This window comes from Pelodiscus sinensis, chromosome 9, assembly GCF_049634645.1.
Source record: "Pelodiscus sinensis isolate JC-2024 chromosome 9, ASM4963464v1, whole genome shotgun sequence".
NCBI lineage: Eukaryota > Metazoa > Chordata > Testudines > Trionychidae > Pelodiscus > Pelodiscus sinensis.
In genome coordinates this window covers 64261265-64287723 of record NC_134719.1, presented here as the reverse complement: position 1 = coordinate 64287723, position 26459 = coordinate 64261265, and the positions used below count along the sequence as shown (strand labels likewise).

The 26459-nt window shown below is 50.9% G+C and overlaps 1 protein-coding gene across 11 annotated transcripts in view; it reads right to left on the bottom strand.

The window, feature by feature from the left end:
- DNM3 (dynamin 3) overlaps nucleotides 1-26459 on the bottom strand; it is a 209387-nt gene that overhangs the window by 30756 nt on the left and 152172 nt on the right. For 5 of the 11 annotated variants that reach the window (XM_075937052.1, XM_075937053.1, XM_075937055.1 and 2 more), the window contains 3 exons: nucleotides 16341-16505; nucleotides 11211-11437; nucleotides 9747-9983 (listed from right to left, as the gene is read on the bottom strand). In XM_075937052.1, the coding sequence (XP_075793167.1) occupies nucleotides 9747-9983; nucleotides 11211-11437; nucleotides 16341-16505 (629 nt within the window). Of the gene's footprint in view, nucleotides 1-6376; nucleotides 8279-9742; nucleotides 9984-11210; nucleotides 11438-16340; nucleotides 16506-26459 lie in introns of those variants that run through there. The other 6 variants (XM_075937046.1, XM_075937047.1, XM_075937049.1 and 3 more) reach the window with 4 other exon arrangements.

Sequence of the window (26459 nt, the reverse complement as noted above, 5' to 3'; positions counted from 1 at the left end):
GCCCATGAATGCTAGAACTGTGCTATTGTTACAAAACAAAACCGGATCCTGCACAAGAGAATGTGGCCTGCTGGTCACACCTCCCCGGACAGCGGCCTGGATCTCACGTTGGACACCCCAGCTCTAGGCATGGGGTCTTCATGACACATGCTACGCTATTAGTTGAATACAGAAGACAACACACCTCTTTGGCTTCCCAGGTTCTCCTCGGCCTCTGAGGATAGGACAAGAAGCAATGGGCTTAAATTGCAGCAAGGGAGGTTGAGGTTGGACTTTAGGAAAAACTTCCTGCTTGTCAGGGGGGTGAAACACTGGAATAAATTGCCCAGGGAGGTTGTGGAATCCCCATCTCTGGAGATGTTTAAGAGTGGGTTAGCCAGATACCTGTCAGGGATGGTGCTTGGTCCTGCCGGGAGGGCAGGGGACTGCACTCGATGACTGTCAAGGTCCCTTCCCGTTCTAGGATCCTATGATGTGCGTTCTGGCAAACTATTCGTTATTGTTTGCCTTCACTTTCCTTTTTAAAGTGGAGTGTTGCTAAAAATAAAAACCACTTCCTGCTACTAATCAGTACATTTTAAAAAAAAGCTAACGAGGCAAAAAGGCTCTTGCTGAAAATGTGCAACATAAACCAAGTCAGTCCCGTTCCCAGTTGCTGTCGACTTACAGGACCAGCGGAGGTCACAGCAGCGTTTGAGGGCAACTATCCAATTCGTACCTTTAGTCTCTCACTTATCACCAGATCTGCCTCTCCATATGGAGCTCTCCCTGGCTCCTTTCTTCTTTCCTCTCCCTTCACACCCCTTCTCTCTTCCTATGTCCCCCCCCCCCCCCGCCCCCATTCCCCCCATAGAGGGATTTTCTAATCCATTTTGAAACTGGTTCAGCTTCACTGATTTTCAAGTCGCTTAGAGCACTGGGGTAGAGTGGAGGCAGTTTCTGGCAGCCTGCCCTGCTTTTATCAAATCTCAAGCGGGCCTTGCAACTCGTGGGGGGAGAGTAGGGGGGTTCATTCAAATCTCTCTGCACTGTGCCTCTAACTGGTTTCGCAGAACCGTTTTAAAGCCAGCTTGAAAAGTACCCCAGTGTAGACACACCGGTATGCCCTCTCCCCTACCCTTAAACACATCTGGAAAAGGAAGGAAACTTCATGGGGCAGATGAAAGAAGGGGGTGGGAGGCTGTGCGCACACAGAGGGAGCACGTGAAAGAAGGAAGATGGCCGGGCTTGGCAGACTGTTTACGTGGGAGCGGGGATGGAGGCAAGGAACGGCAGTCCCCCTGCCAGGAGCGTTACGGGAAGGTCAGCGGAATTCCTTCCCTGAGCAGCGAGCTCGGAATTCGAACGGGAAATGTTCCTCTTCTGCTGGGAGGAAGCGACTTCCCCCAGAGGCTCAAATCAGAAGCCAGACAAGGAATAAAGCCTGATTTCGGAATACTTGGGACCCGCAGTCCTGGATTTACGCTGGATTCCTTCTTCCCCTTTCAAACCAGGAAATTACCATTTTAAAATCCTTCCACGAATGGAACGTTCACGTTAACGTGCCCCCAGGCACCTCTGGGGTCTATTCTGGATTGTGGATTATGCTTTTAAATAGCACCTTAAAAACTTTCCCCATCTGGGCCGGAGAGAGCCCAGGGCCTTGTGCCTTTGGGCTGGCTCCGATTTAGAACGCCAGCTCTTTTGCAGCAGCGTCTGCACAGAACAGAGCCTGCCCCAACACTGCTCAGCTACCCACCCACCACTATGTGATGATAATTTTATATTTCAGGCAAAGCATCCCAGGATCAGAGCGTTCAAGCGCTGAAAGGGCTCCCCCGTTCGGATATGCCAGAAGGCAGGGAATCTGCCCACTCACTCCCTTTGTAGGCAGGCACTGGGATACAGCTTTTAATCAGATGATCCCACACTGTTTTTTCCGCAGGACCCTGGCCTTTGTCAGTGCACAGGATAAAACTTGCCAAACCCCCTCCGCGTCAGGCAGACACTCCGCATGGAGAATTTCAGCCTCAATCGTCCACGTCTGGCAACGTTAAAAGTGACGATTGACAGAGAGACTTCTAATAGGAAGTGTCAGGCAAGCTTCGCTATCAGTGACGTGACCAGCTCTGCCTATAACGGCAGAAGCACTCAGAGGCCCCGGGCAGAAACAGGGATCCCATATGTAGTGAAGAACTAGGGCCACATAGATAGGCCCAGGCTACACAGGGAAGAAAGTCGACCTAACATAGGCAGCTCCGTGTCGTTTAGGGGGAATTTCCACGGCATTCCCATTGCAGGAGGTCGATAGGAGAAACCCTCCCGTTGGCTTCCCTTACCTCTCCTGGCACAGGAGGGGACTGGAGTTGATGGGGGTGCTATCAGCAGTCAATTTAGCAGGTCCTTACTAGACCCGCTAAATCATAGAATCCCAGGGCTGGAAGAGAGCTCAGGAGTCATCGAGTCCAGCCCCCTTGCCAAGGCAGAACCAATCCCAACTCAAACATCCCAGCCAGGGCTTTGTCAAGCCGGGACTTAAAAACCTCTAGGGATGGAGATTCCACCCCCTCCCTAGGGAACCCAGCCCAGGGCTTCCCACCCGCCTAGGGAAATAGTTTTTCCTAATCTCCAACCTAGATCTCCCCCACTGCAACTTGAGCCCATTGCTCCTTGTTCTGCATCTGTCACTACTGAGAACAGCCTCTCTCCAGCCTCTTTGGAACCCCCCTTTAGGAAGTTGAAGGCTGCTACCAAATCCCCCCTCGCTCTTCTCTTCTGCAGACTAAACAAACCCAAATCCCTCAGCCCCTCCTCATAGGTCATGTGCTCCAGCCCCCTCATCAATTTGGTCGCCTTCCAGTGGACCCTCTCCAGTGCGTCCACATCCTTTCTATAGAGGGGGGCCCAGAACTGGACACAGATGTGGCCTCAACAGAGCCAAATAAAGGGGAATAATCACTTCTCTGGATCTACTGGCAATGCTCCTCCTAATGCACCCTAATATGCCATTCGCCTTCTTGGTACACTGTTGACTCATCTCTAGCTTCTCATGCACTGCAATCCCCAGGTCCTTTTCTGCAGAACTGCTGCTTAGCCAGTTGGTCCCCAGCCCGTAACAATGCTTGGGATTCTTCCGTCCCACATGCAGGACTCTGCACTTGTCCTTGTTGAACCTCATCAGATTTCTTTTAGCCCAATCCTCTGATCTGTCCAGGTCATTCTGGACCCTCTCCCTGCCCTCCAACGTATCTACCTCTCCCCCTAGATTAGTGTCATCCAGAAACTAGCTGAGGGTGCAACCCATCCCCTCATCCACGTCATTAATGAAGATGTTGAACAAAACTGGCCCTAAAACCAATCTTTGGGGCACTCCGCAAGAAACTGACCACCAACCTGACATCGAGGTGTTATTCACTACCCATTGGGCCTGACGATTTAGCCAATTTTCTCTCCATCTTACAGTCCATTTATCCAAGCCATACTCCCTTAACTTGCTGGCAAAAATATTGTGGGAGACCGTAACAAAAGCCTTGCTGAAGTCAAGGTAGATCACGTCCACCGACTTTCCTATATCCACAAAGCCAGTGACCTCGTCATATAAGCTAATCAGATTGGTCAGGCAGGACTTGCCTTGGATCGATCTCCACAGCGTTCATCTCCTGGGAAGTGGAGACAAGCCCTGGTTTTGAGGCACCTCGCTTCAGGGGACTTCATGGTGAATGATGAGAACGAAAGGCGATGTTATAACAATCCTGGTGAAACAGCCCACACGAGGTGAGGAAGGAGGTGGCCGAGTCAGTGTTTCCCTATGGACGAGTTACATGCACCAGCACAACGTGCCCTGCCCCGACTGGCTCTATCGGTTGCCAAGTGGTAAGAAGGGAGGTGGAGGAGAGGGGGCGGGGTGCTGCATTCTTTTGGGGGTGCAGGGGCCGTGCCGACGGGCAGCCACGGGAGAGGCAGTAACGCAGAGATTCAACTTGTCAGTGAACTGATGCCATTCTCAGGCCCTGCCGCTGCAAACCCTGCCACGGGGTGCTCTGGGGTGCCAGGCTGTGCCCAAAGGGCCTGAGCAGGAGCAGCCAGGCTTTATCCATCACACCTCTGTGTGGGGCAGGGGCTGGTTCACAGACCACTAGTGGTCCACGAGCAGCTTGCAGGTGGGCCGTGGGCTCAGGGCTGCCCCCCCCGGCGGGGAGCCCATGCAGGTACTCCAGCCTCGTATCCTCCCCATGAAGTTGGCTTCCCACTGTGGAAGGCATGGGGAGGATTCCCAAGCTTCACGGGCTGGATCCAGCATGTGAGGGGGAGGAAACGGCTCTGTGCACTGCTGCTTCCTCACTCACATGGAGGCTCTCCCCACTGCTCCCATTGGCCAGAATCCTGGACAGACCCCCCGCCCCCCGCCCTCAGCCCGCTCCAGACCTCCCCGCCAGACCCCCTGCCCTCAGCCCGCTCCCGACCTCCCCGCCAGACCCCTCCACCCTCAGCCCGCTCCCGACCTCCCCGCCAGACCCCCTGCCCTCAGCCCGCTCCCGACCTCCCCACCAGACCCCTCCACCCTCAGCCCGCTCCCGACCTCCCCGCCAGACCCCTCCACTCTCAGCCTGCTCCCAACCTCCCCGCCAGACCCCCCCTGACCTCAGCCCGCTCCCGCTCCCGAACCTCCCCGCCAGACCCCTCCACCCTCAGCCCGCTCCCGACCTCCCCGCCAGACCCCTCCGCCCTCAGCCCGCTCCCGACCTCCCCGCCAGACCCCCCCGCCCTCAGCCCGCTCCCGACCTCCCCGCCAGACCCCCCCGCCCTCAGCCCGCTCCCGACCTCCGCGCCAGACCCCCCCGCCCTCAGCCCGCTCCCGACCTCCGCGCCAGACCCCCCCGCCCTCAGCCCGCTCCCGACCTCCGCGCCAGACCCCCCCGCCCTCAGCCCGCTCCCGACCTCCGCGCCAGACCCCCCCGCCCTCAGCCCGCTCCCGACCTCCGCGCCAGACCCCCCCGCCCTCAGCCCGCTCCCGACCTCCGCGCCAGACCCCCCCGCCCTCAGCCCGCTCCCGACCTCCGCGCCAGACCCCTCCGCCCTCAGCCCGCTCCCGACCTCCGCGCCAGACCCCCCCGCCCTCAGCCCGCTCCCGACCTCCCCGCCAGACGCCCCCGCCCTCAGCCCGCTCCCGACCTCCCCGCCAGACGCCCCCGCCCTCAGCCCGCTCCCGACCTCCCCGCCAGACGCCCCCGCCCTCAGCCCGCTCCCGACCTCCCCGCCAGACCCCCCCCCGCCCTCGGCCCGCTCCCGACCTCCCCGCCAGACCCCCCCCCGCCCTCGGCCCGCTCCCGACCTCCACGCCAGACCCCCCCGCCCTCGGCCCGCTCCCGACCTCCACGCCAGACCCCCCCGCCCTCGGCCCGCTCCCGACCTCCACGCCAGACCCCCCCGCCCTCGGCCCGCTCCCGACCTCCACGCCAGACCCCCCCGCCCTCGGCCCGCTCCCGACCTCCCCGCCAGACCCCTCCGCCCTCGGCCCGCTCCCGACCTCCACGCCAGACCCCCCCGCCCTCAGCCCGCTCCCGACCTCCACGCCAGACCCCTCCGCCCTCAGCCCGCTCCCAACCTCCGCGCCAGACCCCTCCTGACCTCAGCCCGCTCCCGACCTCCCCGTCAGACCCCCCCGCCCTCAGCCCGCTCCCAACCTCCACGCCAGACCCCTCCTGACCTCAGCCCGCTCCCGACCTCCCCGTCAGACCCCTCCGCCCTCAGCCCGCTCCCGCTCCCGACCTCCCCGTCAGACCCCTCCGCCCTCAGCCCGCTCCCGACCTCCCCGCCAGACGCCCCCGCCTTCAGCCCGCTCCCGACCTCTGCGCCAGACCCCTCCTGACCTCAGCCCGCTCCCGCTCCCGACCTCCCCGCCAGACCCCCCCTGACCTCAGCCCGCTCCCGACCTCCCCGTCAGACCCCCCCCGCCCTCAGCCCGCTCCCGACCTCCCCGCCAGACCCCCCCCACCCTCAGCCCGCTCCCGACCTCCCCGCCAGACCCCCCCACCCTCAGCCCGCTCCCGACCTCCCCGCCAGACCCCCCCACCCTCAGCCCGCTCCCATGCCCAACCTTCCTGCCAGACCCCCCAGCCTCAGCCCGCTCCCGCGCCCAACTTCCCCTCCAGATTCCCCGCCCTCAGCCCGCTTCCAACCTCCCCGCTAGACCCCCCCCACCCTCAGCTCGCTTCCGCACCCAACCTCTCCGCCAGACCGCCCACCCTCAGCCCACTCCCACGCCCAACCTCCCTGCCAGACCGCCTACCCTCAGCCCACTCCCATGCCCAACCTCCCCGCCAGACCCCCCGCCCTTAGCCCGCTCCCACGCCCAACCTCCCTGCCAGACCGCCCACCCTCAGCCCCCCTCCTGCACCCATCATGGGTGCTTGGCCGGTGGTCTGTGGAAGGGTTTGCCTTGAGCAGAATGGGCTGTGGGCCACAAAGTTTGAGAAGCTCCGCTCTAGGGCATGTGCAGAGCCAGGAGCTGAGCTTGCATAGTATTGGGGGGTAGTATGGATCCCATGGCAAGTGCATGAAGGCCTTTGAATCTTCCTGGAGTGGAGGCTCCCTGCACCCTCCTGTCAGCTGCAGTCCCGCTGCAGAGCAGGGAAATCGGGAAGGGACAGAGCATCCTCGCAGGCCCACCCGCTGATTCCGGAGGATTTAGAGCCAGGAAAAACACATCCCGATTCCTTCGCTTCCTTTGTGGCCGAGCTGCGCACCACTCCGCGAGAGCGACAACCCAAAGAAACGGGGTGAAGTGTTTGTGCGAGAGCGGGCTCGCTGCACCGAGAAACACACACGCAGGCTGGAAATGAGCGTGACGCTAGTGCAAGCGGAAGGCCGTCTCACTGAAGCGCGTGCACAGCTGCCTTTTCTTTTCCAATATTGCTGCAGCCTTTCGAGAGAAGGGAGAGGGGGAAGAATAGGATTTCTGGCAGCTGGGGGTGTTTCGCAAATCAGAGCTACTTTGGCACCACGCCAGTAACAAAGGCCGGGGCCTTTACTCACAAGCTTTGGTGCTGGGAGGGATCCACCCATCTCAAGTGGGATTAATTAAAAGAGGCATGCATCATGCAAAGGGTCTGTTTCCTCGCAGAGAGTCTCAGGACACGTAACCCAAACCAGCTTGACAATCAGGGAGAAATAAGGAAGAAAATTATTTCCCCCTTTTCCCTGCCCCTTTCCTTTCTCCGTATGCTAAATGAGGAGCAATAAAAAACCGCAGAAAGCTCATGGTTTCTGTAAGATTGCAGCTGCTTTGATTAAACACTAATAACAGGGAATAAAATTAGATTTTTTTTAAAAGGCAAGGGTCATATCTTGCTAATGAGGTGTCAAACTCGCCAGTCCAACTGTACGTACAGCCCTACCCCGAACAAAATGGCTTGACTCTTGCCCTTCACAACATTTCTGCTGATTGCTTTTTTTATCCGAAAGCTCAGCAGGAAAGAGTAAAATGATTGTGTTGTCTTGTTGTGTTACTCGTTTCTGCTCCTAACTCAAGGGAGTGGGCGAGCAGAGGGAAGGCTTCTCCGGAGAGCCAAGAAGAACTTTAAAAATGTGTCTTTCTTCTCAGGACGCTATGCTACTTTCCTGGCTATGACGGGTCCTGACAATTTCAGGAATGACAAGAGAAAACGGTGGCAAAGCAGGAGAGAGACTAGATATCTAAAGATGGAAAAGCTCAAGCTGCATGAAGAGCTCTTCCTTGAGTCTTTTCCTCCCAGTACCTCAGACCCCTTTTCTGAGTCAATTTACTACAACGCTGCTCAGGCTTTTATTAAAAACAGACCATGCATAGCAGAAATTCCAAGTCAAACTGTACTTTTAATAGGCACAGGAGTCAGATGCATTGTCCCTCTCAGGTGACTTCACCCCCTCCAGCCCCGGCTCAGAAATTTCCTCTTGTGGAGTTTAGTCCGGAGGATAAACTTGACATTTCAGCACAAACGTGACCTCTTCCACTACATTCTTCAGCGGGTGTTTTCTCACCTCCGGGGGCTGGCGGCTGGAGAGACGGGGAACCATGACTCAGTCCAGAAGAAGTGCTGCAGAGTGTGTGTAACACAAATGCTGTGGAGTCTCCCATCCAGGGCTATGCACCGCAAAGGTGCGCAGGGTACACTGGCTCCTTCACCAGTGTTTGTTTCCCAGGCCAGCCAACGCATCCAGGACCGGATGGGCTATTGAAATGAGGCCTCCTCACGCTCTTCTGTGAGGCAAGGGCTCCGCCCAGCCTCCCGTGTCGTGCTCAAACCACGACTGCAGCTGTCTGTGGAAAGCAGCATCCATGCAAAGCACAGCCAGGCAGGAAGGAGGAGGCATGCTCATTCCCAAGGCCAGGCAAGCAACAATTGCCGGGCAGCTCTGGGTCCCCCCGGTAGCACAACTGACAACATACTGGATTGTGACTCTGCGGCTACCCCTCCCTGATGGCTCAGTGGAGACCCAGGCAGAGGAGTCTCCGGCATCGGTTTGACACTCCACGCTGGGGAATTCACAGACGTTCTGGCCTCAAGTTTTAACACCCAAGGAAGCAGTTGTGTGTTTCTCCCCAGTGGTCTAATATTGACCAATAACACAAGTGTTCCAGGACCTACTGAAACGCACAAGTGCATTCCCTGTGTGCCCACTGGCATTTTGCCCTTTTAATGGTAAAACACACACAAATGGGCCTGATTTGTTTGCTTGTTTTTTTGACAGGACAATCCAACTGGAAAGTATCCCATCCACCAGACTTACTGCTCCTGACGCTCATTACAGGGCTGGCGGTTTCAAGTGGGCGCATTTAATTAGCTTGTTCATCTCCAGAAGGGAATTTTTTTTTCTTTAAAAAAAATGGAAAACTTGTGACTGTTCCGTTTACCTTTTTATTTATAATCACCTCACGCAGTCTCGTTTTTAATAAGATTTTAAAATTAGTCAGCCATGTCTTACCAGAGGGCCCAGTCTGCCTCAATGTTAGAGCATAAGACATAATTGGAACCGCTTGACGGAACAACACCATTTATAGTCAAGCATGAGGAGGGATTTTAGGATGGCTTTGTGAAATTGTAACATCTTACTGGGGTACAATTTGGATTAGTAGTAAAAATGTTATACCAGTGGCTTCCAATCAGTTCTCTCCACGTTATACATATCTAAAGCCATTGGAAAGTGTCTAAATGCTACAAAATAAAAGGAAACATGGTCTGAAGGCAAGGCTTTGGTTCCTTAACTTACCACGTTATTGCCATGTGACATTATCTAAGCTACCTGCAGTAATGTCAAATGAACTGTGGTGAGGTGAGGTGAGGAGAGATTTTCAACCACAGTTTTAAGCTCCCTTTGTGGGTTCAAGTCCATCTTTTACCAGAATGGATAATGCAAAGCACTATGCTCAAACCACTTCTCCATGGGCCAAGTTACAATTCTTGCGTCAACATCTCTCTTTCAACAGCCTTCGGCTGCATCCACCATGAGCATGGAGTTCAGTCAGACAAGGGAGCATTTCTTAGGACCAATTCATTGTGCACTGGTCTTTACTCGGAGGTGAAAAGTCTCATTTCTGAGAACTAAGCTTTGGGAGAAGGACGGACACATCTCACCCTGACTTTGCCGGCCTGCACAGAAAGCGCTGTTTTGGTTGGTGAATTTTAGCCATAAGAAATGTATGTTTCAATTCTTTACCCAATATGAAATGTCTGTTGTTCTGTCGGGAGAGAACCACACCCAGCACTGAGGTTAGTTCAACGTCTTACCTTGGAACACTGGGAGGAGCCCGCGTGGGCCGAGATGGAACCTGAGGAGGTGCCCCGAGACCTTCACTGTTGCTAGGAAACGGAGGTAGCATTCCTGGACGGAAAGGGACTGGTGGAGCCCCAGACAGAGGGCCTGGCGATGGGGTTGCTGGAGCAGGTCCTCGGCCAGCTATAGGCCTGGTTGGGGGGTTATTTAACGTAGGCCTTTTCTGAATTGAAGGACTTGGAGGGGGTGATCTAGGGAAAAAATCAGAGATTAATGAAAACCTATATGCAATTTAAAAGTGGAAGTCAGCTAACTTTCTGAAATCCGTAACAATCTGCTGAGCATTTTCTTTGCTCTCGTATTATCTTGGTCCTGAAGAGTATATTTTAGGTAATCTGGTATCTCACAGTATCATATATTCCTACAATGAGAAGTCTCATTTTAATTTGTTCAGGATGGTCCCTTTCATTCCAAACAATTGCTCAGAGATGCTTCCAAATCTCCCCCCCCCCCCCCTCGCACTCAGCCACAAAACAAAGACATGTCCGCTCTGCCAGACACGATCACCCCATCCGTAGCAAGTAGGCAGTATGTAAAAATCACAGAGATAAATAGAATGGGTTTAGTATGATCACGATAACCTCACCAATTTGTGAGGTGGATTTATGATGAAATCCACTCTAAGTAAATCCTGAGCAAGGCACAGTGAAATCTGATGGTAGATTGAAAGAATCAACAAGTGGACAAAGTTTGACTTGGTTTCACTGGAAGACAGGCTTCCTGAGGTGGGGAAGGGAAGAGTTAAGAAATTCTAAAGAAATGGATATGCTGTAGGGTGGGAGCAGAAAGGGTTATATTGTTTGCTATTAATTGGGTCACAAACGGCATACTAGACGGCAGAAAAGCATCTTTCTTGCTACATTCACTTCTTCCATTTAGCCACGCACTACGAACGTGGGGGGAATTTGTAAAAAGCTTGGACGATATATAGGCTGGATATCTTTTGGGGCAGGAAACAGCTATTACAGTAGTTCCATGGGAGCCAATTCTAGATGCTGTATCCCAAAACTGCTGTAGGAGAAGACGAAATTCTCGACACAGCTGAGAAGGCATTGCCAGGTCCAACAGATCTGTATATGAGAGCCTTCTACCCAAGAGGTTTATAAGCATGCTTTTCTCCATGCCCTGTCTAGAACAAAACAGGACAAGACACGTTTGGAGGGAAGGCCGGTGGCTTGATGCTAGGACCTTTCACCGGGCAGAGATGAATGCCGAGCGTTCGGCTGTTTCTGTTCGGCTCACTTGAGAGCGCTGTGGCAGTACAAGAATTCCACCTACATGCGCCCCCGTCCCTCAACAAGCGTTTTCTGAGTCAAGAATTTCACGGAAGACATGGAGGAAAGCTTGCTAGAGAGGGTGGCGCTGAAGATCTAGCTCTGTCTTAATTTCCAGTGCAAAACTGATCTGAAGAGGCTTACCTGCGGGACTGCTGCAGCCAGGAATCGTCAACTGGAGGCGGGGCCGGAATAGATACCGTGCTAGTGTTAATATCGCCAATGATTGCCAGTGCTTCTTTTAGGGCCTGGTACATTCGCAGCCCCTCATCTCGCCTCTGGGCCTGTTCTGCGGATTCTTCCATCAAGGTGTTTTGGTCCTCAGAGGAATACAAGTGAGCCAGGAGCTCGGCATTGATGAATTCCTTTACCTAGAAAATCAGACACAAACGGCCCCTGCGGCCAGGCTGCAAATGGCAAGAAGATCTTGCAGAAACTCCGCGGAGACCTTTAAAACAGCAGACAGGCGCTTCAGTAAGAATACACCAGCCCAGTGCTCCCTGCAAGCGGTGCACTTGGGCAGCCACCCACCAGAGATTCGGTTTCGACTGGTGGTGCACATCCGCACATGCCTGGGGGCACATAACATTTATTCTGCACATGGATGGAAAAAATTAGAGGGAACATTGCACCAGTTACACGGAGAAGAAGAGAGATCAAGAGGAACGATGCCAGAGAGCACACTGGGAACTGGAGTCCACAATTCCACCCGTAAACTTTGGACTCGGGGTGGCATGCTACCCTACCAGGTGACTCTTCTCGGCTCTTGGAGATAATTCGGTCCAGTGACCCAGCCACTCTGCACACAATGAGAGTTGTGAACATGGCTTCAGTAGTTCATGCTAGTCTCTCATCACTGGGCCCAAGAGGGGAGCCCCCAGAAGTGCACCCCTACTGGCTAAACCAATGGTCACATTCTGAGGCCGCAGGGATGGTGGCCAAGAGGACAGGTAGCCGAGCTTGTGAGAAGGGAGGAAACTTGTACAGTTCTGCCCAACAAACCTGAGAAAGTGTCTTGAGGCAGAGAGAAGAAAAGTGTTTGGTAATTATTGTCAGGGTCTCCCCTGGTCTGAGACTATCCCTGGTACACCACAGCAAGAGATCTTCATGGTGGGACACCGCACAGTGCATTGGGGGAGGGGTTCTTTTGTCCTCCTCCGAGGCATATGGGCATTGGACACCGTAGGCTCAAGTGCTGATCTAAGCCTGTGAGGGGTTTCCTATTTCTAGCGGTCGGCTGCTGAACGGCTGTCCAGTGCTGAGAGCATTTCTGGCCCAATTCTGAACAGCTGAGTAGAGGCTAAAGAGCAGCCCATCACCAGGCCCGTACGCCATCTAGCTCCCTGGGAATGGGATTTTCCAGGCATTACAAAATGCCCTTCAGAATTATTTTCTTAATACAAATGTGTCTGACTGCACATCAAGGCTTCCATCTTGGACAGCTGTGGGCCCCTGTGTATATACACATCTTCTACACCGAAGAGAGATTTCCCAATCTAATCTAATTTAATAGTCTGGCCCCCTGCTATGCCTGCTCTGATTATAGAGACCCGGGGCACATTCAGACAGACCCAGATCTCAAGGTATTTAATAATTGTGTGGTAAGGACATTCGGAGGCCAGTTGCTGACCTAGTCAATCCTTGCATTGGAGGATTTTTTTTAAACGCTTCTGATCTGTTTTTCAGATGTTTTTCACTCAGTGAAGCTTATTTGGACTTGAGATGCTAACAGCAAACCATTCCTGAACATCTGATTTCATAAGCACACACTCCATGTGCTCTCTGGGGTTTCCATTAATTTAATTACGTTGTTCCAAAAACTAACTATCTTTATACTGGGGCAAGTTGAACCGGGGTTGGGCTCTTCATTCCCTAGGGCACACGGGCCTCTGAGCATGCTCGCTGAGCCCAGGTGGAAGGCCAGCACTGCCAGCCAATCTCCACACTGGGTGCATCTGACTGCAGACCAGTTCTCTACAGAGCAGATGGGTCCTCCATCTCTGCGGCTTTCTCTGGCGAGGGGGAAGCCAGACCTTAGTCAGCCAGGACACACATGACACGGACAGGTTCAGAAATGCCCCCACCCCAATCTCCAACTTGCAGTGTTCGGAATCACCGCAGGCATTCGAATGCCCAATATCCCAGAGCCTGCCGCGTCAAGGACCTTATGGGAAGGGGCAAGAGTTCGGAGTGGAGTTCTGTCTTGGGGTCTGGGAGGGCCAGCCCCAGGCAGCCTGGAGAGCAGCCCGAAGTGTCGCTCTGCCAGCTGGGGCTATGGAGCATGCATGGATCTCGCCGCTAGCAGCAGGCAGGGCTACGGCTGCCATGCGATCTCGTGTGCAAGCAGGCAGTCATTGCCACAGCATCCCAGTAGAAGGTGGAGTCAATGCAGCCTCTCTCTTCCAGGGTCACTCACGTTTTGCATCCTCCTCTCTCAGCACCAAGAGGTGTATTAGCAGGGCCCTGCGAGGACACAACACTTGTATCTGCGCATGGAAAGCAGACATGTAGGGCTCTGAATTTGTAACATTTCCGCATTGAGAGTTCTGAACGTGTGTTTCGTTCGGGGCGTCTGACTCTTTCATGCTAACTCGAGGCCCGTTGTGTGGCAAATTTCCTTTGCTTTTAAAGTACCCCAGACTCACCCTAATTAGCAGTGGATTTGGAAGGTAACGACATACGCACGCCCCGCAGTAGGATGGCATTCATTCGCTCCCTCCACAATACAATCGGACCCCAGTACGTCACTCTGAATTGTGAGCACCATTTCAAAACCCCACCAACTGCAGAGGAAGTTCTACAAGTATTTGGGAGGTTGTGGTTGCCATGGAAACCACTTCCTCGTGCTCAACTGGTTTCTAGAGTTATGGAGGCAGCGCTCTCTAAACATGAATAATTAAGTGGCGTTTCATTTCACTTCTCTCTCAGAGGATGGGCTGGGATTCTAAGGGTCTCCAGGCAACACAATCTGCCAAAAAGGACTCCGTTCCCAAAACAGCTTCCCTACTTCCCATTGCCTTGCATGCCATTTCGGCCTGCTCAGCCAAAGGACTGAAGGACTCTGTTTGTATGGGTTTTTTTTTTTTTTAAGTATCTGCTCCACTACAACAGTTTTCAATTCAAACCTCACGGAATCAACAATGAATTAACATTTCATTCTTCAGTCTTTTCACTTCCCTTGGAAAAGCTTTGATTCTTTGGCGTAACTTAAGTTGTAAGATCGGATTCTGGTGGGTGCGCACTGTGACCGAGAGGTTAGTTTAGCGCTAGATGGTGTCATATCGGCTGTTTCTTTGTCCACGATCACCTGGCATGTGTTAGGAAGAAGACAACCGCACAGTCCCAATGTACACAGCCTTCCAGTACTGTACTTCTGAGCGTTTCAGCTTAAACAATTCCATATGGGGACGCGAGTGGCAGAAAACAGAATGTAAACTTTCCAAAGGAACCGCTCCCTACATTCTGCACCTTCTGAAAGGGAGCTTGAGAAACACACCTTTCAAAAGGCAAGTTAGTTCCCCTAAAGTCTTAGCAAAGTCCCAGCTGTGCTGTGGCAGGAGCAGAGCGAGCGTCTACACTCACACACGTCCTCGAGTCAAGATTCAGTTAATTATGGAACAATGTGGAAATTCCATCTGGTTTCACATGCTTTCGTAAGGGCCTCAGTGGATCTTCCCTTCCAGGATTCTATCCCACTTCCAGGATTGGCTTCGCTAGCCCAAGAGAAGGGAAGGGAAGCTTGGCCTTCCCCTCTGTGCGAAGATCTTGTGGACCTCAGTCAAGCTGCTATGTCTACCTGCCAGGTCATAGGCGCAGTGTAATTCCCACAGACCTCCTGGGATACATCAGCCTTGTGAAATAAAAGACGGGCTTTGCTTTTTAGCATATTCTATTGGTTACAGCTGATTTTTGACGACTTAAAAGCTCCTAAAGGTGCTATCAGTGTCTGAAAGGAAGTGCCATTTCCAATAGTGGGTTAACACAAACACAGCAGTTGTGGTTGTAGTACAAAGGGTAGCACAGATGGGATCCAACCCAGACTATCAGGATGTGAAGGTCTTCTAAGTCCTCAAGCAATGGGCTAGCAACACTAATGAAAGTTACTTTTAAATCCAATGATTTAAACATCTAGGGGGTAGGCAGATATACACATTTCCTGTGAGTCTCAAAGCCAATGGTTCTCAAGCTTATCTAAGCTGGCTGCCCTTTTGTGTGTTTGTAGTCATTTATAGCCCCTCCAAGTATATATACCACCACCCAGCCCTGAAGGCAGAGCGGAGAGCAGCAGTGACCGCCGGCTGGACACCCAGCCCTGAAGGCAGAGCGGAGAGCAGCAGTGGCCACCGGCCGGGAGCCCAGCTCTGAAGGCAGCTCTGAGCCGGCTGCAGCACAGGAATAAGAGTGGCAATATGGTAAGTGATATTTGTCAATATCACTTCACAGCCAACTTAGCACTCCATTGCTGCTCTTCTCCATTGCTGTTGCCACGTGAGGATTTGTGGGGAGGAGAGCCTGAGCCCAAGTGGCAGGGCTCCAGTTATTCCCTTTCTTCCTGTTTTTTGGACGTGCACAGCCATCCTGCATGAGGCCCAGCCACCATGGGCGGACAGCCAGAGTCAAAGAAAAAAAAAAGCGCACACAACTTCTGTGACACATTCCCATGCTTCCCTAGGGAGGTCTGCCCCATCGTTAGAGAACCGCTGCTCTAAGCAAAGTGTCCAGAGAACCCCTGGAATTTATTTTTGAAAGCTGATCTGCAAATGTAAGAAACAGACAAAAAATACTAGCATAATATGAACTGCTACTCCCCGAAAGAAACATGCAACAAGGCCATTCAAGGCCTTTCCTTATTTAAAAACTGCAGGTCCACTCCACTTTCTTAATGGCTGTCTAGGTGGAATTCCCAGCTTGCACTCTGCAGGAGGTGGGACAGCACTGAAGGACAAGTACGAATTGAGCATGCTTTTAAATGATACCGTTAATGCCAACTAGGACTCAGCCTCCCCCTGAAAATACTATAGTATTCTACAGGTAGCACGCTCCGCACTGCAGCTGCATGCTAATTAACTTTTAGCTGCATAAGACTGCAGTGTTTGGTTTTAATCTGGTAAGAACTATTGGCTCGTGTTTGCAATGTGTGATATTCTATACACTTGTCATCGTCTCTTCACTGTACAACAGCGCTGCCCTCTTTTAAACAAAATATGGTTCTGTATGAGCTGAAGACCCAACCAAACATTTGAAAATGATTGAAAAGGAGAGGCTGTTACTCACGTTGTTGATCATAAGGTGCATGATTGTTTTTGGTATCAGATCACGAATACACTTATTGATAATAGACATGTAGGAGTCCACCAGATTCCGAATCGTTTCCACCTGCCTCTCCAGCTGGGGGTCCATGGAGAAATTGTCTGCTTGGCTGGTCTCATCGTTTTCAGTCTACACAGAAGCAGAAGAGAATATAAGCGGGTTTCCTTGCTATTTAGCCATTACAGCTGGAACAGGAGGGCCAATAAAGCCGCGTTTACAGCAACATATTTGTCTGGTACCAGCATGTTTGATGCTCTAACCATTAGGCATCAAGCTCGTTTACGTTAGTGCTTAGCACTAGGAAATCTGAATTTTTGGCAATGGCGTTAACGGAAGATCCAGCAGGAGCCCAATTTTAGAGGACATGTTATGTTTACACACACACACACACACACACACACACACACACACTTTTTAGATCAAAGCTAGTTTCAAAACAGTAAAGAACTAAGGAGGTGAACGTAACCCTGAGAAATTCCCTCGACTCGTTGCAACACTTGCTGTCAGAATGGGTAACAATTGTCAGCCTGCCAATTAATTCTTGACTCCCTCATGAAAGCAGCACCACAAACCGATTTTGTAACCTCCGCTGCTGTCAGTAAGCGCTAGCCTTGCTCCTGAGAACTGACTCAGTCATGACAAATTCACCAACTCAGCCACAGATGCGTTAGAGGGGCTGTAGCACATTGGTCAACAAATGACTTCAGGATGACACCAGCTCTGGTTTGAGTGCTCCAAAGCTTTGCAGGTGAGGCCTTTCTTCCACTGGACTGGAGTGGCTTCTTTGTAGGTAAACAGTGGACCTGAAATAGCAGATTTTTGTTTACCATTGAAATTAACGGGAAGCTAATGGTATGCACTTCATGTCCGCTTGGACTGCTTCAGAACAGGAAATTACTGTACATTGAGCCTGTAGGCTAAACACAAACTGCTTCCGCTGGCTTAAATAAGCTAAAAATGAACTTCAAGCAGGAAAGTGAGGGAATAATGTCTCCTTTTCCACCCAAACACTCAACAAAAACTAAAATCTGGTCCATCAGCAGCTTACACGAAAGAAAACGGACGTTACACGACCAGGGTGAATTCAGAATAAAAGCTAGTTGAGGTTCTGTAGCTACCTACCAGCCACACTGATCAGCATCAGCCACTACTACGCCATGAATATATTATTATGCTAAAATTTTCACATCACTAGTGACTTCCAGTGCCCGACCTGAGACCCTCTCTAAGGGCCTGATTCTCAGAAGGAGGATGCTCAACAACAACAACAACAACAACAAAAATCACAGATCATGTGAGATACCTCCTAACAGATGCTAAAAATCCCTAGCCACTTTGGAGACTCCTGGCCTTCGCTTTGCATTTTCCCACCTCCTTGAGCCAAGCAATATCGAAAAGCAACCAGGAGTGGTTTGAACTTCTGGTAACTGAGCCAAGGAACAAGGTCTAATACATCATTTAAAAGCGAAATGGCAAATGAAATTCAAAATGGCAAATGAAATTTAATGTGGATAAGTGTAAAGTAATGCACGTCGGAAAAAAATAACCCCAACTATACGTACAGTATGATGGGGGCTAATTTGGCTACGACAAATCAGGAAAGAGATCTTGGAGTTATTGTGGACAGTTCTCTGAAAACTTCCACACAGTGTGCAGCGGCGGTCAAAAAGGCAAATAGGATGCTAGGAATTATTAGGAAAGGGATAGAAAATAAGACCCAGAATATCTTACTGCCCCTGTATAAAACTATGGTACGCCCACATCTTGAATACTGTGTACAGATGTGGTCTCCTCACCTCAAAAAAGATATTTTGGCGTTGGAAAGGGTTCAGAAAAGGGCAACTAAAATGATCAGGGGTTTGGAACGGGTCCCATATGAGGAGAGGTTAAAGCGACTGGGACTTTTCAGTTTAGAAAAGAGGAGACTGAGGGGGGATATGATAGAGGTCTATAAAATCATGAGTGGTGTGGAGAGGGCCGATAAAGAAAAGTTATTTATTAGTTCCCTAAATAGAAGAACTAGAGGACACCAAATGAAATTAATGGGTAGCAGGTTCAAAACTAATAAAAGAAAGTTCTTCTTCACACAGCGTGTAGTCAACCTGTGGAACTCCTTGCCAGAGGAGGCTGTGAATGCTAGGACTATAATAGAGTTTAAAGAGAAGCTAGATAATTTCATGGAGGTTAGGTCCATAAAAGGCTATTAGCCAGGGGATAAAATGGTGTCCTTGGCCTCTGTTTGTCAGAGGCTGGAGAGGGATGGCAGGAGACAAATCGCTTGATCATTGTCTTTGGTCCACCCTCTCCAGGGCACCTGGTGCGGGCTGCTGTCGGCAGACAGGATACCGGGCTAGATGGACCTTTGGTCTGACCCAGTACGGCCGTTCTTATGTTCTTATGAAATACTCAATGAATGTCATTGTCCTTAACCTGGCAGATTACAACAGGTTAGATATTTTTAATTAGAGCAAAACTAATACAAAAAGCAATGAATCTAATGCCTTTAAAAATAATTGGCAAAGTTTCCTAAACATTTGGAGAGGGAGGATAGGACTCAAGTACCATAACTGATGAAACCCAAGCTGAAGTTCTGTTTTGGATTCTGTAACACCAGTAGAGACACTAACTTGCAAACCTTAATCATTCCACTAATAGACTACATATGGTGGAGAGTCACAGATTCAGATAGAATATTTCTTTTTTTCTTTTCCTCCCTGGGTTTGGAAAGAAACAAGCAGTAATTTCCCCTTCTAAAATGCCCAAGATAAATGGAAAAGCATACATCTATGGAATTTTTCTTTGAGCAAAATAATTGCAGACATAAAATGCCCTTTTCCCAGTACCCCCAGATTTAGCTGGAATTTTCTATCACCCCCTCCATGCTGTCTATATAACAGAGTGCATGTCTATGTATTTTTTTCCTGTTTAAATTACAGGATTGCAATAAAGATTCTTTGCTGGCTAAGCAGCAAAGTGACAGATGTTTATCATTATCCTCATCAAGGGAATGTAAAATATAAATAGTAATTTGTCTCTGATCTTTAAGGCGAAGGGTAAAAGTCTGCAAACATTTAACCTTTTATGTGCAGGTTCAGTGGTGATGTTTACAGAATGTGGATAATACCGCAGGAATCAATAGCCTTTCCGAAAAGGTAACCGACTGGATTTCATGCTGCCCGAAGGTTTAGGTCTATTTGTGTACTTTTATTAAAAAACAGTGTCCGTTAATAATATTCTCAACAATCTATTGTCTCCGACTTTAAACCTGCACGATGATTGTAATCTGGTTAGGGGCAGGGACCTTTTTTGGTTCTGTGTTTGTCCAGCACCGAGCACAGTGGGGTCTTGGTTTGTAACTCATGCTCCTGGGCACTCACGCAATATAAACAAACAAACAATGATTATTCTTGAAAAGCTCTCCCAATTATGAGGCTTTCCCTCTGTCTACTGACTAACTGTCTCATGCCCAAATTACCCTGGAAGAACGAGGCTGCTTGGTGAAAGGGGGATTTATAACAAAGCTAGACGTTTGTTATCCTGATGGTGGGTCACCGTTACATCTCATGGTCTGAAAGCTGCAGGCCATCCCAGCGAGCCTCCACTGCAATCCCAGCATCCCATGAAAGCACCGAAGCTCAGCAGTGGCCCAGCACACCTCGTACGTGGGAACAGGCCAATGCTGGGCATTCCAAGCCGTGGTCCGCCTTTCAAACAGGCCGCGGAGTTGTGCTTGCCTTTCACCTGCTACGAACGCTCTCTGCCTTGTCAGGGAAGAGATCACGTGCAACAGGCATCCGGATAGTCCTGGACCAAGAGCTTTGTTATAACTCAAAGGACTAAATCAGCGGCCGAAGAGAACGCAGGAGCGGTTTTGCATGGCGAGTGGGAAAGGTTTGACGGCGTCTCAGAGCCCTACTGCAGAATTCTTTCCAAATGACCTGGAACGCAGGACTGAAAGCAGCCGGTATGCCAGAAATACAGAGCCATGATCATCCACCCTTGCAAATTTCCATTGGCGTATTCACCTGGCGCGTATAAATGGTTCAGCTGGCGGGGCGCCCTGACTCTGGCAGGCATATGGGCGCTGCTCCCTCATAGAGCTGCCTGGGAGCCGCACCTTGGATCAACTTTCCTCTGACCGTTTTATCCCATCATGCAGAGGAAAGAATGTGAGACGGTGTCAGGCCAACAAAGCTGCTGAAGAATAAAATCTCCCCTGTAGTCCTGGGAAGCGGAAGAATCCTAGAATCCCGGGGCTGGCAGGGACCTCAGGAGTCATTGAGTCCAGCCCCCTGCCAAAGCAGGACCAACCCAACTCAATCAGCCCAGCCAGGGCTTTGTCAAGCCGGGACTTAAATACCTCTGGGGATGGAGACTCCACCCCCTCCCTAGGGAACCCATCCCAGTGCTTCACCACACTCCTCGGGAAATCATTTCTCCTAATCTCCAACCTAGACCACCCCCACTGTAACTTGAGCCCATTGCTCCTTGTTCTGACATCTGTCACTACTGATAACAGCCTCTCCATCCTCTTTGGAACCTCCCTTCAGGAAGTTGCAGGCTGCTCTCAAATTCCCTGGCGCTCTTCTCTTCTGCAGACTAAATAAGCCCAAATCCCTCAGCCTCTTCTCATAGGTCATGTGCCTTAGCCCCCTAATCATTTTGGTTGCCCTCCGCTGGACCCTCTCCAATGCGTCCACATCCTTTGTGTAGTGGGGGGCCCAGAACTGGACACAATACTCCAGATGTGGCCTCACCAGAGCCGAATGAAGGGGAATAATCACTTCTCTGGATCTGCTGGCAATGCTCCTCCTAATGCAGCCTAATATGCCATTCGCCTTCTTGGCTACAAGGGCCCCCTGTTGACTCATATCCAGCTTCTCATCCATTGTAACCCCCAGGGCCTTTTCTGCAGAACTGCTACCAAGCCAGTTGGTCCCCAGCCTGTACCAATGCTCTGGATTCTTCCGTCCCAAGGGCAGGACTCTGCACTTGTCCTAGTTGAAACTCATCAGATTTCTTTTGGCCCAATCCTCTAATCTGCTTAGTGATACTGATACAACTATACTCTCCAATTTGTCCCCGTCACTCTGGACCCTATCCCTGCCCTCCAGCGTATCTACCTCTCCCTCTAGCTTAGTGTCATCCGCAAATGTGTTCTGGGTGCAATGACCTGGACCCTCTTCCAGGTCATTAAGAAAGATGCTGAACAAAACCAGCCCCAGAACTGATCTTTCAGTGCCTCTAACTCCCCTCGCCAGCAACCCCAGCAGCTCATTCCCCCTCCCATCCCAGAGGAACCCTAGATGTTGTACTCTCCCTTCACCTACTACAGGACAGGCCCCACAAAGCAAGCAACAGAACACCACCGGTCATTACCTACAGCCCCTAGCTAACACCTCTCCAGCACAGCATCGAGGGGCTAACCCAGACCCTATCCTAGATGACGATCCCTCACTCTCAGGGTGTGTGTATTCAGCACGGCTTACCTCGAAATAAGCTATGCAAATTGAGCTACATCAATTACGTAGCTTATTTTGAAATTGGGAGGATCTAGGAGCATTGCCAGCAGATCCAGAGATGTCATTATTCCCCTTTATTCGGCTTTGGTGAGGCCACATCTGGAGTAGTGTGTCCAGTTCTGGGCTCCCCACTACAAAAAGGATGTGGACGCAGTGGAGAGGGTCCAGTAGAGGGCAACCAAAATGATTAGGGGGCTGGGGTATATGACCTATGAGGAGAGGCTTAGGAAGTTGGGTCTGTTTAATCCGCAGAAGAGAAGAATGAGGGGGGATTTGAGAGCAGCCTTCAACTTCCTGAAGGGAGGTTCCAGAGAGGCTGGAGAGAGGCTGTTCTCAGTAGTGGCAGATGGCAGAACAACGAGCAATGGTCTCAAGTTGGTGGGAGAGGTCCAGGTTGGATATTAGGAAAAACTATTTCACTAGGAGGGTGGTGAAGCACTGGAGTGGGTTCCCTAGGGAAGTAGTGGAGTCTCCATCCCTACAGGTTTTTAAGTCTCGGCTTAACAAAGCTCTGGCCAGGTTGATTTAGTGGGGACTTGTCCTGCCTAGGGCAGGGGGCTGGACTTGATGACCTTCTGAGGTCTCTTCCAGCTCTGCGGTTCTATGATTCTATGATACACTGCACTTCTTTCGAAATAGAGCACTCTTCCTCTGACTTCCCTTGCTCCTCCTACAATGAGAGTTACAGGAATCGGAGGAACAAGTCCTTCAGCCTGACTGTATTTTGACATTGTGTCGATATAACTGCCTGCTGTATAGCTGTGGACTAAGGTATTTCAAAATAATGTTGCTGTATAGACATACCCCAAGACTTTGGGAAGCAGAGCAGCCCTTGCATACAGACTGCCCCCCAACCTGAGAGACATACTCACCACCAACCACACACCCCACAACAGAAACATCTAACCCAGGAACCAGACCTGGTGCCAATTCTGTCCACACAGCTACCCTGGTGGCACCATCCTAAGAGCTCACCCCAACAAAGGCTCCTTCGCCTGCTGTACCTTCACTACATGGGTATGTCTAGACTACATGGCTGTCGCCAGAGCCTTGTAGATTAGTTTACTACACATACCCAAATGAAACGGTGATTTAAATAATCACCGCTTCATTTAAATTAAAATGGCTGCCACGCTGCGCCGATCAGCTGTTTGTCGGCACAGCTCGCTAGTCTAGATGCTCCGCAGTCGACGTCAAAGGCATTTGTCGACCGCCCCGGTAAACCTCATGCCACAAGGCATAACGGGGCGGTTGACAAATGTCTTTGATGTCAACCGCGGAGCGTCCAGACTAGCACGCTGAGTCGACAAACAGCTGATCGGCTCAGCGCGGCAGCCATTTTAATTTAAATGAAGCGTTGCTTATTTAAATCGCCGCTTCATTTGGGTATGTCTAGTAAACTAATCTACCAGGCTCTGGCGACAGCCATGTAGTCTAGACATACCCCATGTGATATATGCCATCGTGTGCCGGCAACACTCCTCTGCCATGTGCACCGAACAAACTGGCCTGTCTCTACGCAACAGACTAAATGGACACAAATCAGTCGTCAAGAAAAAAAACTAGGGGGAGAACATTTTAACCTCTCTGGACACACAATTACACACTTGAAAGTTGCCATCCTCAAGCAAAACCACCCGCCGCCTCCCATCAAAAACAGACTGCAAGCTGTTGAGCTGGAATTCATGTGCAAATCTGACAGCATCAGGCTGGGTCTGCATAGAGGCTGGGAATGGCTCTCTCATTCCAATAAGTAATTTCCCCTGTTTAGCTGTTCTCACCTTCTTATCACTGTTGGAAGTGGGCCCAGCCACCAGATTGAATTAGCATTGATGGAACAACTCGCCTCTCCATATCCTTGCCACCTGATTCTTTCCCTTCCTGAATCGGACAGAGCTGCAACTCAGGGAAGCCAATGCCCTAATAAAACAGACACCTTGTTGAAAGTGCTGGAAGATGCCTGGTAGAAAGCTGCTAATGACACTGAACATTTGAATTAGTGATACTGATACAGCCATACTTGAAATAGTGAGTTCAGAATCCTCTGTATCAGAAAGTGCAGGAAGTGCAGAGAAAAGCAGCTAAAAGGATTCAGGCTGATAAAGTGTCAAGCGACAGAAAAATAAAAACTAAAGGTGAAGTCCTGGCCCCCAGGGAATCAGTACTACTGATTTCAGTGGGGACTTAGACTTCATCCCACAGGTGTCCGTCTAGATGTCAGCTCAGGAGAGGAGACATCTGTCTTCTGGAAGGTTGGAACCACTTTGGGGGAAGAGGAATGACTCCACATGGTACACAATGGAATACAGTTCAGGAAAGGAAGCGTTCAGCTGAACATCCAAACACTCTTCCTGACAGTGTCAGTGAGATTGATAAGGCTGTCAACTAGCTTCCCATTACAAAGTTCTATCACTTCGAATATTTGCAGCAAATCTGGACAAAGTACTGAAAAATACACTGTTGAGAACAACCCTGCATTGACCGCACAGGGTGAACAATATCTCCTCTAATTACCGTGATTTTATTACATGTCAGGCAGCTGGAAACAGGCATAAAAATGTCTCCTGTACCATTTCAGTTCCCAAAAGGGAGAAATTGTCTAGTTATTCAATTAGAAGAGTTTCTCAAACAAAGTCCTTTCTGATACCCAACAGAGCATCCTATTACACAGGATGGCAGGAGGCAAAATGGAAGCACTTGGATTGTGGGGGAAAATAGCCGGATCTAATTAAACGAGAGCAAAGCAATACTTGGCAATATTACAACACACAACCATGGCTGGGGTAGAGCTCACTACTAAGTTACTGGAGGAGAATTACGAAGGCACAGTTTCTATATTTTGGTCAGAAAATAGGCATCTGACTAGACATCTGATTTCTTTTGTTTGCAAATGAAAATCCCCACCGAAAAATGTGGAAGTGAAACATTCCATCAAGCAAGCAGCTCTTTCCATTGTGCAAATACACCAACAGGAGACGTTGGCTAGGACTAACTAACAGTGCTCGCCAATGCTGGATAAGCAGAGAGCATGGAGTGGCTGGGGCCACAGCAGTGACCCAGAACAGAAGGATCGTCTTGAGGGACATATTCTAAGATATCAAGCCTGATGTAGCAGGGCTAGCAAGCTCATGGTGAAATATAGCAGCAGATCCATCCCAAGTAAGAGACTGTGAGTTTTAAGACTCCCATCATGGAGGCTGGGCGACGGACCCGGAATTAAATTCAAACCAGAAATAAAGGATTCATTTGGATGAGGTATTGTCCCTGCTTCACCAGACTGCAGGAACAGGAGTCCCTGATGGCGGCTCTGTCACCTCAGGCACGACACTTATTCCTCCGTATATGTTTCTCCCGTGCACTGCATTCCGCACAAGCAGAACGCAATCGAAAAGGGAATCACGGCAATTATTTCCAGTTGCTGCTCTTATGTGCACACCACCGAGAGCCATTCGTCTGCTTCGGTGCAGGTCAGCCATGCAGTCCTGACCTCTTCCCACTGGGCAACACCTAATCCCGCCCTGCGTATGTGCAAATGCGTAACTCTGCTAAAAGCACGCCTCTCTCTACCCCAAGCACGGTGCTGACCTACATTTTGGTCAGATCAATTCATATGTAAGCCAGGAGGGCCGAATGCTTTGCTGGCTCACTCCAGGGTAGTCAAAGAATTTGGCCCACATCGTCAGGAGAAGATTCAAATATAAATTAAGACAATGACTGTTTTGGCAGTGCATGCCAAAGGCAAGTGCGCACAGAAAATAGCCAGTATAAAAAACAGGGAGCGCCTGGCTCGGTAGGAGCATCAGAACTGGAGGGACAAAAGGCCAGCACTTTTTACCAGCCAGAAGGCTGAGGGATGGAGGGAAGCACGGCAGAAGCCCCCCGAAAGCCTCCTCTTTTAGGAGGCTGCTGTTGCTCCTGATACGGGGGGACCCAGTATGAACACCTCCCTAAATCTCGACCGCGGCAGCACGTCGCAGGGCCGGTATGCGGAGCAGTGTTTATACAAAGGCCAGTGACAATACACTGGGTGATGTTTTAATCTAGGGCTGAAATCAGAATCTGTCTGTCTGCTTTGGGTTCAGCCGGAGTTTTCCTTGGACAGGCAGCTGTCGAGTGCTGTGTGGGTGTGAGTCCCCTGCCTCTCGTAAAAGCCTTCACTCTCGCCTCGCTTCTTGGAACCCTTCCTCACGACAGTTGTGGGCTGTAGGCAGAACCGGGCTAATATATTCTTAAAGGGGCAGGGCTGTGTAGTGAGGCGGAGTGGCCGCACACTGACCCGGAGGTGGAGGAACCCTGGTTGGGGAAGCCAAACCGGCTACACCCTGCGACGGAGTCTCACGGCGAGATTGGGTCACTGGACTCAGTGACAACACACGATGGTTCTTGTACAGCCAAGGAGCCAAGCACAAAGGAGCATCTCCGCCCCCACAACTGGCTCACTAGGAAACTCACCCTGTCCTCTTGGGTGAAGGTTCTGCCACTTGGCAATTGATCAGCACTCACTCCATTGACCCATCTGCGCCCTGCACAGCTTCCACTCCCACGCTCTAGTGCAGCCCCC